At 43.0% G+C, this 11,561-nt stretch overlaps 1 protein-coding gene across 2 annotated transcripts in view; it reads right to left on the bottom strand.

Annotated features, from left to right (window-relative positions):
* Positions 1–3,045: 3,045 nt before the first annotated feature.
* Positions 3,046–11,561, bottom strand: part of LOC147438499 (myosin-G heavy chain-like protein) — a 46,210-nt gene continuing 37,694 nt past the window's right edge. The window contains exons 2-3 of one of the 2 annotated variants that reach the window (XM_086484600.1): positions 3,628–3,678; positions 3,046–3,519 (exon numbers count right to left, since the gene is read on the bottom strand). In XM_086484600.1, coding sequence (XP_086340726.1) covers positions 3,242–3,519; positions 3,628–3,678 — 329 coding nt within the window. In that variant the 3' untranslated portion in view covers positions 3,046–3,241. The remainder of the gene's footprint in view (positions 3,520–3,627; positions 3,679–11,561) is intronic. The other variant, XM_086484601.1, reaches the window with a different exon arrangement.

Raw genomic sequence — 11,561 nt, 5'->3', positions numbered from 1 at the left:
GAGATTGATGTCGAATATCTTCCATGAGCAAAGCACTAGTAACATCACTGAAAACAAGCTTTCCTTGTGGGACAGAGCTACTAATGGCACTGTTAAATAAATCCCGTGATGTAGGCAAAGAGCATAGCAAGAAAATGGTTTTCATTTTATCATCAAACTTTAGCCCTTTAGAAATCAATTGTGTGAAAACACAATTCAACTCGTTCAAATGTGAGCTGACACTACTACCCTCTTTCATATTCAAGTGCTTATTCTTTTTCATCAAAAACACTTTGTTCATCAATGCAACTCTTACCATCCCAAGCTGAGCATGATGACTCGCATAATTCTTTTGCAATAGTCTTGTAAACAAAATGGTCACCATAGCATGAGTTCAAGCTCCTCACATTCATCAACAGTGTAAACATCCCCTTTACGCTCTTTCAATGGCGTTGTAAATCCCTTATTGACCAAGACATCCAGCATATGTTGCTTCCATATCATGAAGTTTGTGCCATCAAATTTCTTGATATAATAATGGTTACCTTGACAATAATACCATTGTATACATGTTCTATGGTAGCCAATCCAACAAAAACAGAAGGTTTGAACCATTTTGAACCCCAGTTCAACCATTACCCTATAGCCATGATACATCCTAGTGTTTGAATACATAACTAAGAGTATCTTTAGCACCCTATGTGAAAAAAGACCATTAGACTAGGAAATCATGCTAAGTTCCAAGCAATACCATAATTCAATCATCCAAGAGCTACACACAGTCACAAGATACCATTTTCAAAGCAATTCAAAGTTTACCTTGGTCAAGCCTCGTTTCTCGGTTTATGCAAAATAACAAAAAAAAACATTGTTTCATAATTTCCAGAACTATTACAAGAAAACCATTCATTGTTGTAGTAAATCAAAAAAGGGGAAAATTTTGCAAAGGGGAAGCTTCAACAATCAATCTTTATAAAATAAAAAATACTAGCAAAGGATACACAAGTCTCCATTGTAAGTGCAAGTATATAGAACAACGGGTGCAAGTAAAGTCAACAACTACTTCAATATGAAAGTTCCAAGTGAGAGCAAAAAAAACCTTACCTTAATAGCGTTTTGAAAGTAATAGAATGCCTCTTCCTGCAATATTTGCAAGCCATTTCTTTGTAGGTACATAAAACTCTCCAACATGCCTATATGAGCTATCATGTAAGAGGCACCATGGTGCCATGGCCTCAAAACACCCCATAGGGCCTAAAACACATTAGACATATGGTACAAAAAAGAGAGATATCAATGCATAGTAGGAGGAAATTTCCTCCCTATGAGAGGCAATTGCTCTTGGCCACACAAGGAGAGAATGCACCAGCATAGATCGCACCAGCATTGAGATTCCACATTCCACCCATGTAGATGGTTTGGAGAGGGGAGCTCTAAGGAAAGTGACCACAACATAGTCCAGAGTCAGCAAAGAGAGAGGTATCCAATGATGTGGGTAGTTATTACCCATCCCAACCCCCACAAAATTTCAACCACCAAGTCAAATAAGAACCAATTCCCACCAAATGCTTATTCTCTAACAAGGCAAGGGAGTTAAAATCCCTAAGAGAATGAGCAAGAGGTGGTCTCCACCAAGGCTAAAAGCCAAGGAGAGGTCCAATGCACACTACATCAGGTGGCCCATTAGAGACAGACAAATCTACCAATCATTGAGGTGGAGACATAGTTGAAGGGATAGTTTTAACCCTTGCAAAAAACCCTTTAGCTGCTCAGTAAAGATAAAAAGGACCCAAAATTTATCAAGGGTTTCTAGAATGATAGCAGTTTTAGCCATTTTTTACAACACTCCTTTGTTTACTAAAAATAGAGTTCAGGATAAGGTGATTGCTAGAACGAGTGAGAACTAGAGCCAGTACAATGACAATGTGTGTGTGTGTGCGCGCGCACGCGCACGTGCGTGTAAAGGATTCCATCCAAGCATAACTCAAGTAGATATGTTATAGAAAGAAGAGGAGGGAAAAGAAAGATCTAAGTTTAAAACGAAGAGTGTTAGCAGGTATAGCATCTTCATTCAAGTTACAATAGTGATAAACAATGGTCTTTCTCTAAAGATTGCTTCAAAAAAGTCTTACTTCGGAATTATTTTGAACAGTCTTGACAACTTCGGCCAAGTCATCACTCACTAGTTTGAGAGGAGATATCTTGCATTCTATGTGACGCCTCATCTTTGTGACATTTATCGCACTGACGTTAGTCTTTGTTATTTCAATCTTTGTGTGGACAATGTCTCGTGCCACCAGATACTTTAGGTGGGAATCTCTAGCTTGTGCACATTGAGTCCTATGTGCAACACCTCCAATCTCTGTCACATCACATTTGGCAAGGAGGCATGATGGGTCACACCCTTTGTCTAATTGTACATGAGTTCAAAGATGATCCCGGGCAGCCCCTTTTTTTTAGCAGAAATAGTTGCTTCATATGAGCTGTACCACATGTAATAGCCCTAGATGACCTATGCAAGAGAACATCCTCTATCCACTTCCATATTATTGCAATTATAGTTTGTGGTTTGATTATCTTATGTGTAATGGTGTACTCTTGATTATAAATGCTCCTTGCTCTATCCTCCATAACCCTAAAAGATACGTTCTTCTATTTCAAGACTCACCCTCCCTTACCTTCATTTCAGTCTGAGGTAAAGGCTTTCATTTCATATCAAGGGCATCTTCGAGGATTTGAATCAAATTAACAGCCCTCCTTGGTGACAAGAGCTGGCATACTTGGAAATGTAAAACATATCTCCACGTACTTCAAACTTGCATTGCAGGCTTTCATTTCATACAAAGGCATCTATGAGGGTGTCTATTAGCCGAACCACCTTGCTTGGTCACGGGGGTGGCAACCTCACTTCTTTGTGCATTTCGCAGATTCCCTCTGCGACAAGGAGCAACTTGGAAAAGTCATTACCACTACGTTAAGAGTTACTTGATGCACTGTGTTGAACTCACACACTATTGAACATAAATCAAGGGCTTTTCACCCACCACCTACATAGCTGCAAAGATAAGCACCCATGACAGTCTTTTCATCATTCATATTGTATAATTTACATAGTCAATTATTATATTCAATTGCCTGTCCTTTTGTAGAAAGCTGCCACTTGCATCCCTATCATTCACCATCCGAGTGAAAAATATATGAGAACCTTTCCAGCCGTACAATATATACATATGGACAGCTTTGCATATGCAAGTGCGCAGCATTAAGGAAGAAAGCTTAAGTAGCCAGTAGCAACAGCAACTCCTAAGATTACAGCCGGTGGCAATATGACCAAAAGAGCTATAGCAGCAAAAAAAGGGACATCATTTCTCTTGCTGACTTGATCAAGGTACTTCTGACGCCTTATGTTCCGCTTCTGTGACATAGTCAAATCATCATACTCCAAGGGAACTTCTTTACCAAGAGGTACATCCATCTCATCATTAGATTTCACCACCACCTTTTTCACAAGCTGTTCTCCAATGGTACTTCTGTCTCCATCTACAGGGAAAAAGGAAGACAATGATAAGGATATCAAAGCTAATAGCAGCATAATTTCAGTACTGATTGAAAACATAGTAAGAAGCTAAAACTGATAACCCAGTCTACCTTTCTCCCTTCCTGACGTTAGTTTACTCAAAAGCTCCAACTGTGATTGTACTGCAGATTACCACCCAAAACACCATGAAACAAATCTTTAGGAAACATGTTCTCAGAAACACTCTGATGAGTCAAGTCAAAACGATAAGGTTTCTCAGCCCGACAAGAAACGATAAATGTGTGACTACCTAGGATCACTTTAGTATCACATAACATATGAAGACTAGATGCAGCATTGCAATTAAATCCTCCTCATAGAAATTCCACAACTAACCAGTGGCGGCCCCACCGGGATAGCACAATGTCTGGACCACCATCCACACCGAGAGAACAGCCCATACTAAAAATCTTGAAACCAGAGCTTGCAAGAGCATCTTCATGTAGCAGGACAAGTCCATGAAGAAGTAATATCACATGTACGTCTTTCAACACAGCAGAACAATACTACAGGAAAGAGAGACCTCCCAAGCTCCCATACAACTCACCCCCATCAAAACTACCCTCCCAAAACCCTCAGGCTGCCCCAAAAACAGGGAAAAACAAAATTCAGAATCAAGCAAACAAGACAATCAGACAAAATTTCACGCGCGCACACACACACCCCCACATCATGCAACCAGGTAGAGTCCACACACACACACAAACACAAGCAGTCACACACACAAACACACACCAAAAACACAAACACACGCACACAACAATCAACCAGAGAAAAAACAATTAACACAACACTAAAAACCCACTAGAAAACAGAAACATGGGAAAGAAAGCAAAGATAATGCATGACGAGCAGGTTAGGATGGCAGGCAGTGGGGCGCCAGAAGAGAAAGGGCCGCGGGGGGGGGGGGGGGGGGGGTAACCAAGATGCACATTTCTTTAACCAAACCAACTTCCCCAAGGCCCTACTAAACTGACTCTCAAACAAATCTGCAAACTGTCTGATAACCAGAAGGTAGTTGGCCTCAACCATTGTCTGCTACTGTACGGTATCATAAACAGCCTCCCTCATCCAAAAGGAACCCTCATGAAAAACTTGCACTCTGAATCTGATCATGGGAGCTCTCTCTTAAACAAGGAAAACGTGACGTCCTCCTGAAAACTACAAGAAAAACATGTTGACACATAGTGGCCCTGTGTCCACTCCTCAAAGAGACAACTAGAAATCTCCATGGACCCACTGCAAAGAACGGTGCAAGTAAGATCTCAGACAAAAGGACATTTGGTGGTGATGAAAAACCAGCTAAATAGTCAAACCCCACTGCAAACTGAGGAGACTAACTCTTGTGCTACCCTCAATAGTGCCTAATATAAGAGGCACCTATGACGGAATCTTAAAGGGATCCAAATCCTGCTGAACTGGCCCATCCTGGGGCAGCTCACGCCACTCCTGAACTGCCACCAATTGTTGGTCCTCATGTTCCATCCCTCTGTCCAACTGCACTCGGACCTCCTCACCTGGTAACTTCTCCTCAGAAGGTCTATCTAGGGGCTGCTCTGCCTCATCCAGCTTCTGTCTCACTACCCGTGTAAACAAGGATAGGTTGTGCCAGTCCTTGTCGAGATGCACGATGTAACAAACTTGGACACCTCAACTCTAAAATCTGCCGCGAAACGAGAGAGAGATTTACTTAAAACACTTCACAAAATTCAATCACAATTCAATTGAGTGAACACGGCCCGGCGTACTTCCGTGCCCAGAGAGATTGGCCCCAAAGACTGGCGCCCCTTTCGGTATTTCTTTTTCTATTAATCATTGAGCAAGTACAATTGCCCTGGCTCTCCTTTGCTCACCCGCTCGTCAACTTTGTATGAGCCAGAGGCCGAGGGTCTTATTTAAAGGCCCTTGGCCTTGGAAAAGCAGTTTACATGAAAATCTTGAGTTCCAAAAGCATCTAGTGCCAAAAGCAACCAGCGCCATCCGCAGAATTCTGTACATTGTGCCACGTCAGCACACAACACAAATCGCAAAATCTACCGTATGGTCAACAGTCAGCGCAATTCACGGCGTCCGTACAGCTAGGCAGTCCGCAACATTTTATTCCTTTGTGTCCCTTGGCCCCGCCTCGGTTGGTGCCCATAAGTTGGAGCAACTTATAATTTGAAAAGTCTTTAATTTATGTCACCGGGTGTCACGAGGACGTGGCAATTGAAACCGGCCCGTAGGGCGGTAGACTTTGGCTTTCACCCGAAATTCTTTACTTTACTTTAGATTTTCACACACACAGAGAACTTTGCAAAGGTGACCTGCGAGCGATGGGAATTAACACTCAAAGCACACACACGGCTCGGAAGCTAGAATGCTCCGAGCAGACGCCGACAACCTGTAGGCCCCAAAATTGGCGTCCCTTTCGGTATTTCTTTAATCTTTAAGAGGGTAAATTACAAAGAAGAGTCTTGGGAATTCTTTACCTGTATCCAGCTAGATACCACTTGTTTTGGCAAAATTTCAACAACATAACAACCCCAAAACTTGCCCGAAACCAATTCCCTTCCTGAAACTCACTTCCACTAACATGAACCCTCTGTTTTCTGCACAAAAACAGTAAATTAAGCATGCTGTATATACTGGTTTTTGCCCTGTTTTCAGCCCTAAACTGTCCTCTAACAGTGGGACACTGTTCCCCATGGTTCAACCGTCCGTATGGCTGAAGAACAGTCCAACTTCAGTGCATAACCATCACTGAAGACGCACTTGTACGGTGAGGTTATCACCCTCCATATATATATATATATATATATATATATATATATATATATATATATATATATATATATATATATATATATATATATATATATATATATATATATATATATAGGTGCCTGCTTTTGGAGCAGCAATTAGCTACTCCTGTTCTTGCTCAGAAAGGCTCTTGCCTCAGCAAAAACGCATATGACCACATAGCTATACATGAGTCAAATGAAGAGCCCTCTTGAGGGGCATCACATTACTGCACATAGGGGAGAGAGAGAGAGAGCAGTGTAAGGTGTGTAGGACATGACTTCTTGCACTACATTGTACATGAGAGGGAAAGCTTGCAGTCAATAGCTCTTAACCTGTGACAAAAACTTGCAAATGAGCTCTCCCATCTAGAAATTCAGCGCTACCTCTTGCTGCATGAGAAAAGGTGCCACTTGGCATGTTTATAAGCAATTTCCCGTTTCGGGGTTGCCGCTTAAAAATCTCCCGACTGGTTGCCCAGTTGACTTTGCAGTAGAGTTCTAAAATGTTCCGCTTGTCATTCCGGAGGTAATGCCGCGAACAGATTTTATGGTCCAAAATAGAAGTTCCCTAAACTTTAGGGGATGCTTCCGTTGAACTCCCACTGGTCATCTCTGACTATCTATCCCCACTGGGACCACATCCAAAAATGCAATGTAGCCGAGCTGTCAGGTACTTTCCTTTGGTGACCCCACCTTGGCACTGTGCCTTTATTGAGTTCACTTCCTAGTATCCACCAATTTGCTAAGTGCGATGCGGGGACCTGCATGATCTTGAACTGAGCCTAGACATCATTTTACTATACGAGTTCCAGTGCCGTGCAACTTCCCAACTGCGGATGAAACTACCGTTCACAGTGGCCATACAATGTCCGTTCAAAAAGAGGGTCTCAAAAATTAAACAAAAATCATTGGAAAGTAACCAATAACTAAGGTTAGCAGTTGCCACGTCCTCGTGACATAGTTAACAGATGCAACGTCCTCGTGAGAGTAACAACTAACCTTGGTTGTTGATTTCTTTTCGATGATTGTGGTTTATTTTTGAGACCCTCTTTTTGAAGTTGCAAATGGCCAGACATTGTATGGCTAGTGTGAAACAGTAGTTTCACCCGCAGACGAGAAGTTGGTCGACACTGGAATTCCAATAGTAAAAAGGTGTCTAGGCTCAGTTGGTGGATACTAGGAAACTAACTCCGTAGAGGCACAGTGACAAGGTGGGGTCACCCAGAGAAAATCACCCGAGAACTGGGCTACATTGCATTTTTGGGCATGGTCCCAATGGTGAAAAATGGTCAGATGACCAATGAGAGTCCAATGGAAGCATCTCCTAAAATTTAGAGAACTACTATTTATGGCCATGAAATCTGTTCACGTCATTAGCTCCGGAATAACAAGAGAAACATTTCATTACTTTGCCGCTAAGTCAACTAAGCAACCGATTGATATATTTTTAGACCAGAAGGTCTAAAGCGGGAAATTAATGCATGAGTGCCACTTGGCACATTTTTGGGCATTTTCCAACTTAAGAGAGAGAGAAGCATTAAAATAAAACGTGGGCTGTATTTTTCAGTTGTATGGTGGATTGTTGCAGGTACCAAAGCTACTGTGTGCTTGTCTACTCTCTATGTACAGTGAAGTGTAAGAATTGAAGCCTTGCACACCATTCACTACTCTCTCTCCCCCCTCCGTGCAGTTACGTGATGCCCCACAAGAGGGTTCTTCATTTGACCTATGTACAGTTGTGTGGGTTCATGCACGATTGCCGAGGCAAGAGCCTCTTGCACAGGTACTGGATTAGCTAGTTGCTAATCCCTCGCAGGTACAGGTGAATTTGGAGAGATTTCACGCGAGAAATCTCGTTCGATTCAAAGGGCAAGTAGCCCTACAAATGCGGGAGCTGAGGACTTTCTACGGATGAGAACGGCTCGCGAAACAAAGCTCAAAACACAGCCTGCTGTGTATTTTTACAGGTTTAGGGTTTCGGCCCTAAACGGTCCCTAATACCCCCACGAGGTCCGGGGACGTGAGGGGACCGCTGTGCGAGTGATCTGGCACATTTTCAGGACAGAAAACAGAAATTCAGCGTGCTGCAGATTCTCGCCAGGTTTTGCAAAGTGTCTATGCGTCGCGAAACTCACTTTTTGCGTGGGGATATTGTCAGTGAAGCGTCCTAGTAGAGTTATGCTGCCGAAATAGGGCCAGAACAGGTCATTTTCAGCCCGGATTATGCGGTGCAGCTGGTAGGAAATCACATGTTTTATTCCCTCTTAAAATACAATAAAGAAATACCGAAAGGGGCGCCAGTCTTTGGGGCCAACAGATGTTGACGTCTGCTTGGTAGCACTCTAGCTTCCAAGCCGTGTATGTCGAAGTGTTAACTCCCGTCACAAGTTTTATTTGCAAGTTTCTCTTTGTCCTAAAGTCTAGAGTAAAGTTTCGAGTGAAAGCCAAAGTCTACCGCCCTCTGGGCCAGTTTCATGGTTCTGTCATCGGGACAAAATCACTTTTTCCTTAAGAAGTGAGCCTCGGTTGGTTTGGTGAAGACAGAGAGTACAGGAACGCGGGATTACACTATGGCCAGCAAAGGGGAGGGTATAATGGAAGAGGGTTCCTCTTTGAAGGACAAACAGGAAATTCCTACAGTGTTTGAGGCTGGCGAGAGTTCATGGCTACTTTTGTCTGTACCTCTTGTTGATGTGAATGTTTCCCCAGTGCAGGGCTTTATGATTGGGCAACTTGAAGATGATGCGTTTAGGACTCAATTAGTTGCCGCTGTGAATGTGTTTTCTCGACTGGTGCAAAACCCAAGGTTTATGGAGTTTTTGCAAGCGCCGCCAGTGCCACAGCAGACAAGGAAACTTACACAGCCCGTGGAGCCTGTTGAAGCTCAAGCCCAAGTACTTCATGCGTTTCAACAAGAGAGGGAGCACTCGCATGTTGCGGAGTCGGGGGCTCCAAAACAAGTTCCTTCCGTCCATGAGCAGGTGGTTAGGACGCCTATTCTACAGGCTTTGCTAGTTCAGCCCACCACCTTTCCAAGCCCGCATGTTGCGTTACAGGGACAGGGAACTAGTTTCTAGGCAATGCATCAGGTTTTTCCACCACCCACGGTACATCCTGGGTATTTCAAGGGTGGATCTGTTTTCCAAAGTATGGCTGGTTATGTGTCAGGAAGCCAGTCGTACATGCCCTGCAGGAATAGTGTTTGGGGGTATGCAAGGCATGATGCCAAACCCCATGTATGGTAGCATCAGCATGCAGCAAGGCTTTTAGAGCAACCAGGGCCACTTTGGGGTGCCACAAGGTAATTTTGGCATGGCTGGTTTTTCTGGACAGCAGCCACATATGGCACCTATGACGCAAAATGTCAATGGCCAAGACGCGGTGATGATCCCTACTACAGTGCCCATGTTGCAGACAATTCCTTATGACAATTTGGGGGCACTAGAAAAGCCAAAAGCTTACAATAAAGATGGTGCAGCTGTAAAGTTTAGCACTTTCAGCGGCTTTGAGGATAAGACAAAGGCTCTTACTTTCCTCCAGCAATTTGATACAGCTTATGCATGAGGGAATTTTACAAAGGCCTAAGGTCAGGAAAGCTACCACTTTCTTGATAGACAATGCGCTTACATGGTGGACGACATTGTTAATGCAAGGACATGCACCTGCCACATGGGTATACTACAAGCAAATGTTTGCATCTACATAGCTGTCAAATGAATTTCAAGACGACGTCATGACGGATTGGCACCAACTCACTGCAGCTACTTGCAAGAGCCTACAGGAGTACAATCGAAGGCTAAGAAAAGTGAATTCTTCTTGGAAGAGATCCAATTTCTTAGCCACATAGTGTCAAAGGATGGTGTCCGAATGGATCCCGCAAAGGTTGAAGCTATTAAGACATGGCCAGACTTAAAGACTATGCATGATGTTCGAAGCTTCTTGGGATTGTGCTCATACTATAGAAGGTTTATCAGAAATTTTGCAGAGATAGCTTCACCTCTTCACGCTTTGCAAAGGAAAGAGGTCAATTTTAGATGGACCCAAAACGAGATTTCAGCTTTCCATCTATTAAAGGAAAAGTTGACTTCAAATCCCGTGATTGTTTTACCAGACCTCAAGAAGTCATTTGTGGTTCAGTGTGACGCATGTGGCCATAGCATCGAAGCAGTGCTAATGCAAGATGGTCGGGTAGTAGCTTATGAGAGCAGAATCCTGCAAGGGCCAGAAAAGACTATGCAAATCTATGAGAAAGAGCTATTGGCCGAGATTCATGCGCTCTCTAGTTGGAAGCACTACCTCTTGAGTGTTGATTTTGTTGTCCAGACAAATCATCAAACCTTGCGATACTTCTTGACACAGTCAAAGCTATCCAAAAAGCACATGTGATGGGCAAACATTCTCTCTATGTTCCACTTCTAGATTAGGCAAGAAGAATGTTGTGGTTGATGCTTTATCAAGGAAGCCACAAATTTTAGTTGTGTCAATTCGTTATCATCATGAGCTGGAGGACATGAAGGAACACTATGCTACTGATGAAGATTTTGCAAGGATTTTTGAACAGTTGCAAGAGGGGCAACATCATGAGCACTACCTCCTCAAGGACGGTTTTATGATGAGACTTTCTGTCACTAGGCCATTGCGACATAAGGTCATGGTAGAAAGTCATGTCCCACCGTATGCAAGGCATCATGGTATTGATGCGACAGTTAAAGCGATAGAGACATTCTTTTATTGGCCTACTTTGAGGAGAGGTGTGGATGCCTTTGTGCGAGCATGCGTGATTTGCCAAAAGGTCAAGTTTGACAGGGAAAAGGCACCAGGGTTTTTACAGCCACTACCGATTCCGGGTAAGCCATGGAAAAGCATTGCTATGGACTTTATCTTTGATCTTCCAAGAACACCGACACGGAATGATGGTATATGGACCATTATTTGCAGGTTCAGCAAGCAAGCCCATTTTATTCCTGTTAGAAAGAAGATAAAACCTGACACGATGGCTCGATTATTCATGTACAATCTATTTAAGTACCATGGTATGCCACAATAGATTGTCAGTGATCGTGATTTTCGCATGACAAGTTTATTTTGGAGAGGATTGTTTGAGAACATGGACAATACGCTCAAGTTCTCGTCTTCGTTTCATCCAGAAACTGATGGACCGTCAGAAGAGGCTAATTCTAATGTCTTAGATCTGCTGAAATGCTTTGTGTCAAATAATA

The sequence above is a fragment of the Adiantum capillus-veneris genome, chromosome 16 (genome assembly GCF_014529385.1).
Source record: "Adiantum capillus-veneris isolate H3 chromosome 16, ASM1452938v2, whole genome shotgun sequence".
Classification (NCBI taxonomy): Eukaryota; Viridiplantae; Streptophyta; class Polypodiopsida; order Polypodiales; family Pteridaceae; genus Adiantum; species Adiantum capillus-veneris.
Note: the sequence above shows the minus strand (reverse complement) of the source record. Positions and strands in the feature narration are given on the sequence as shown.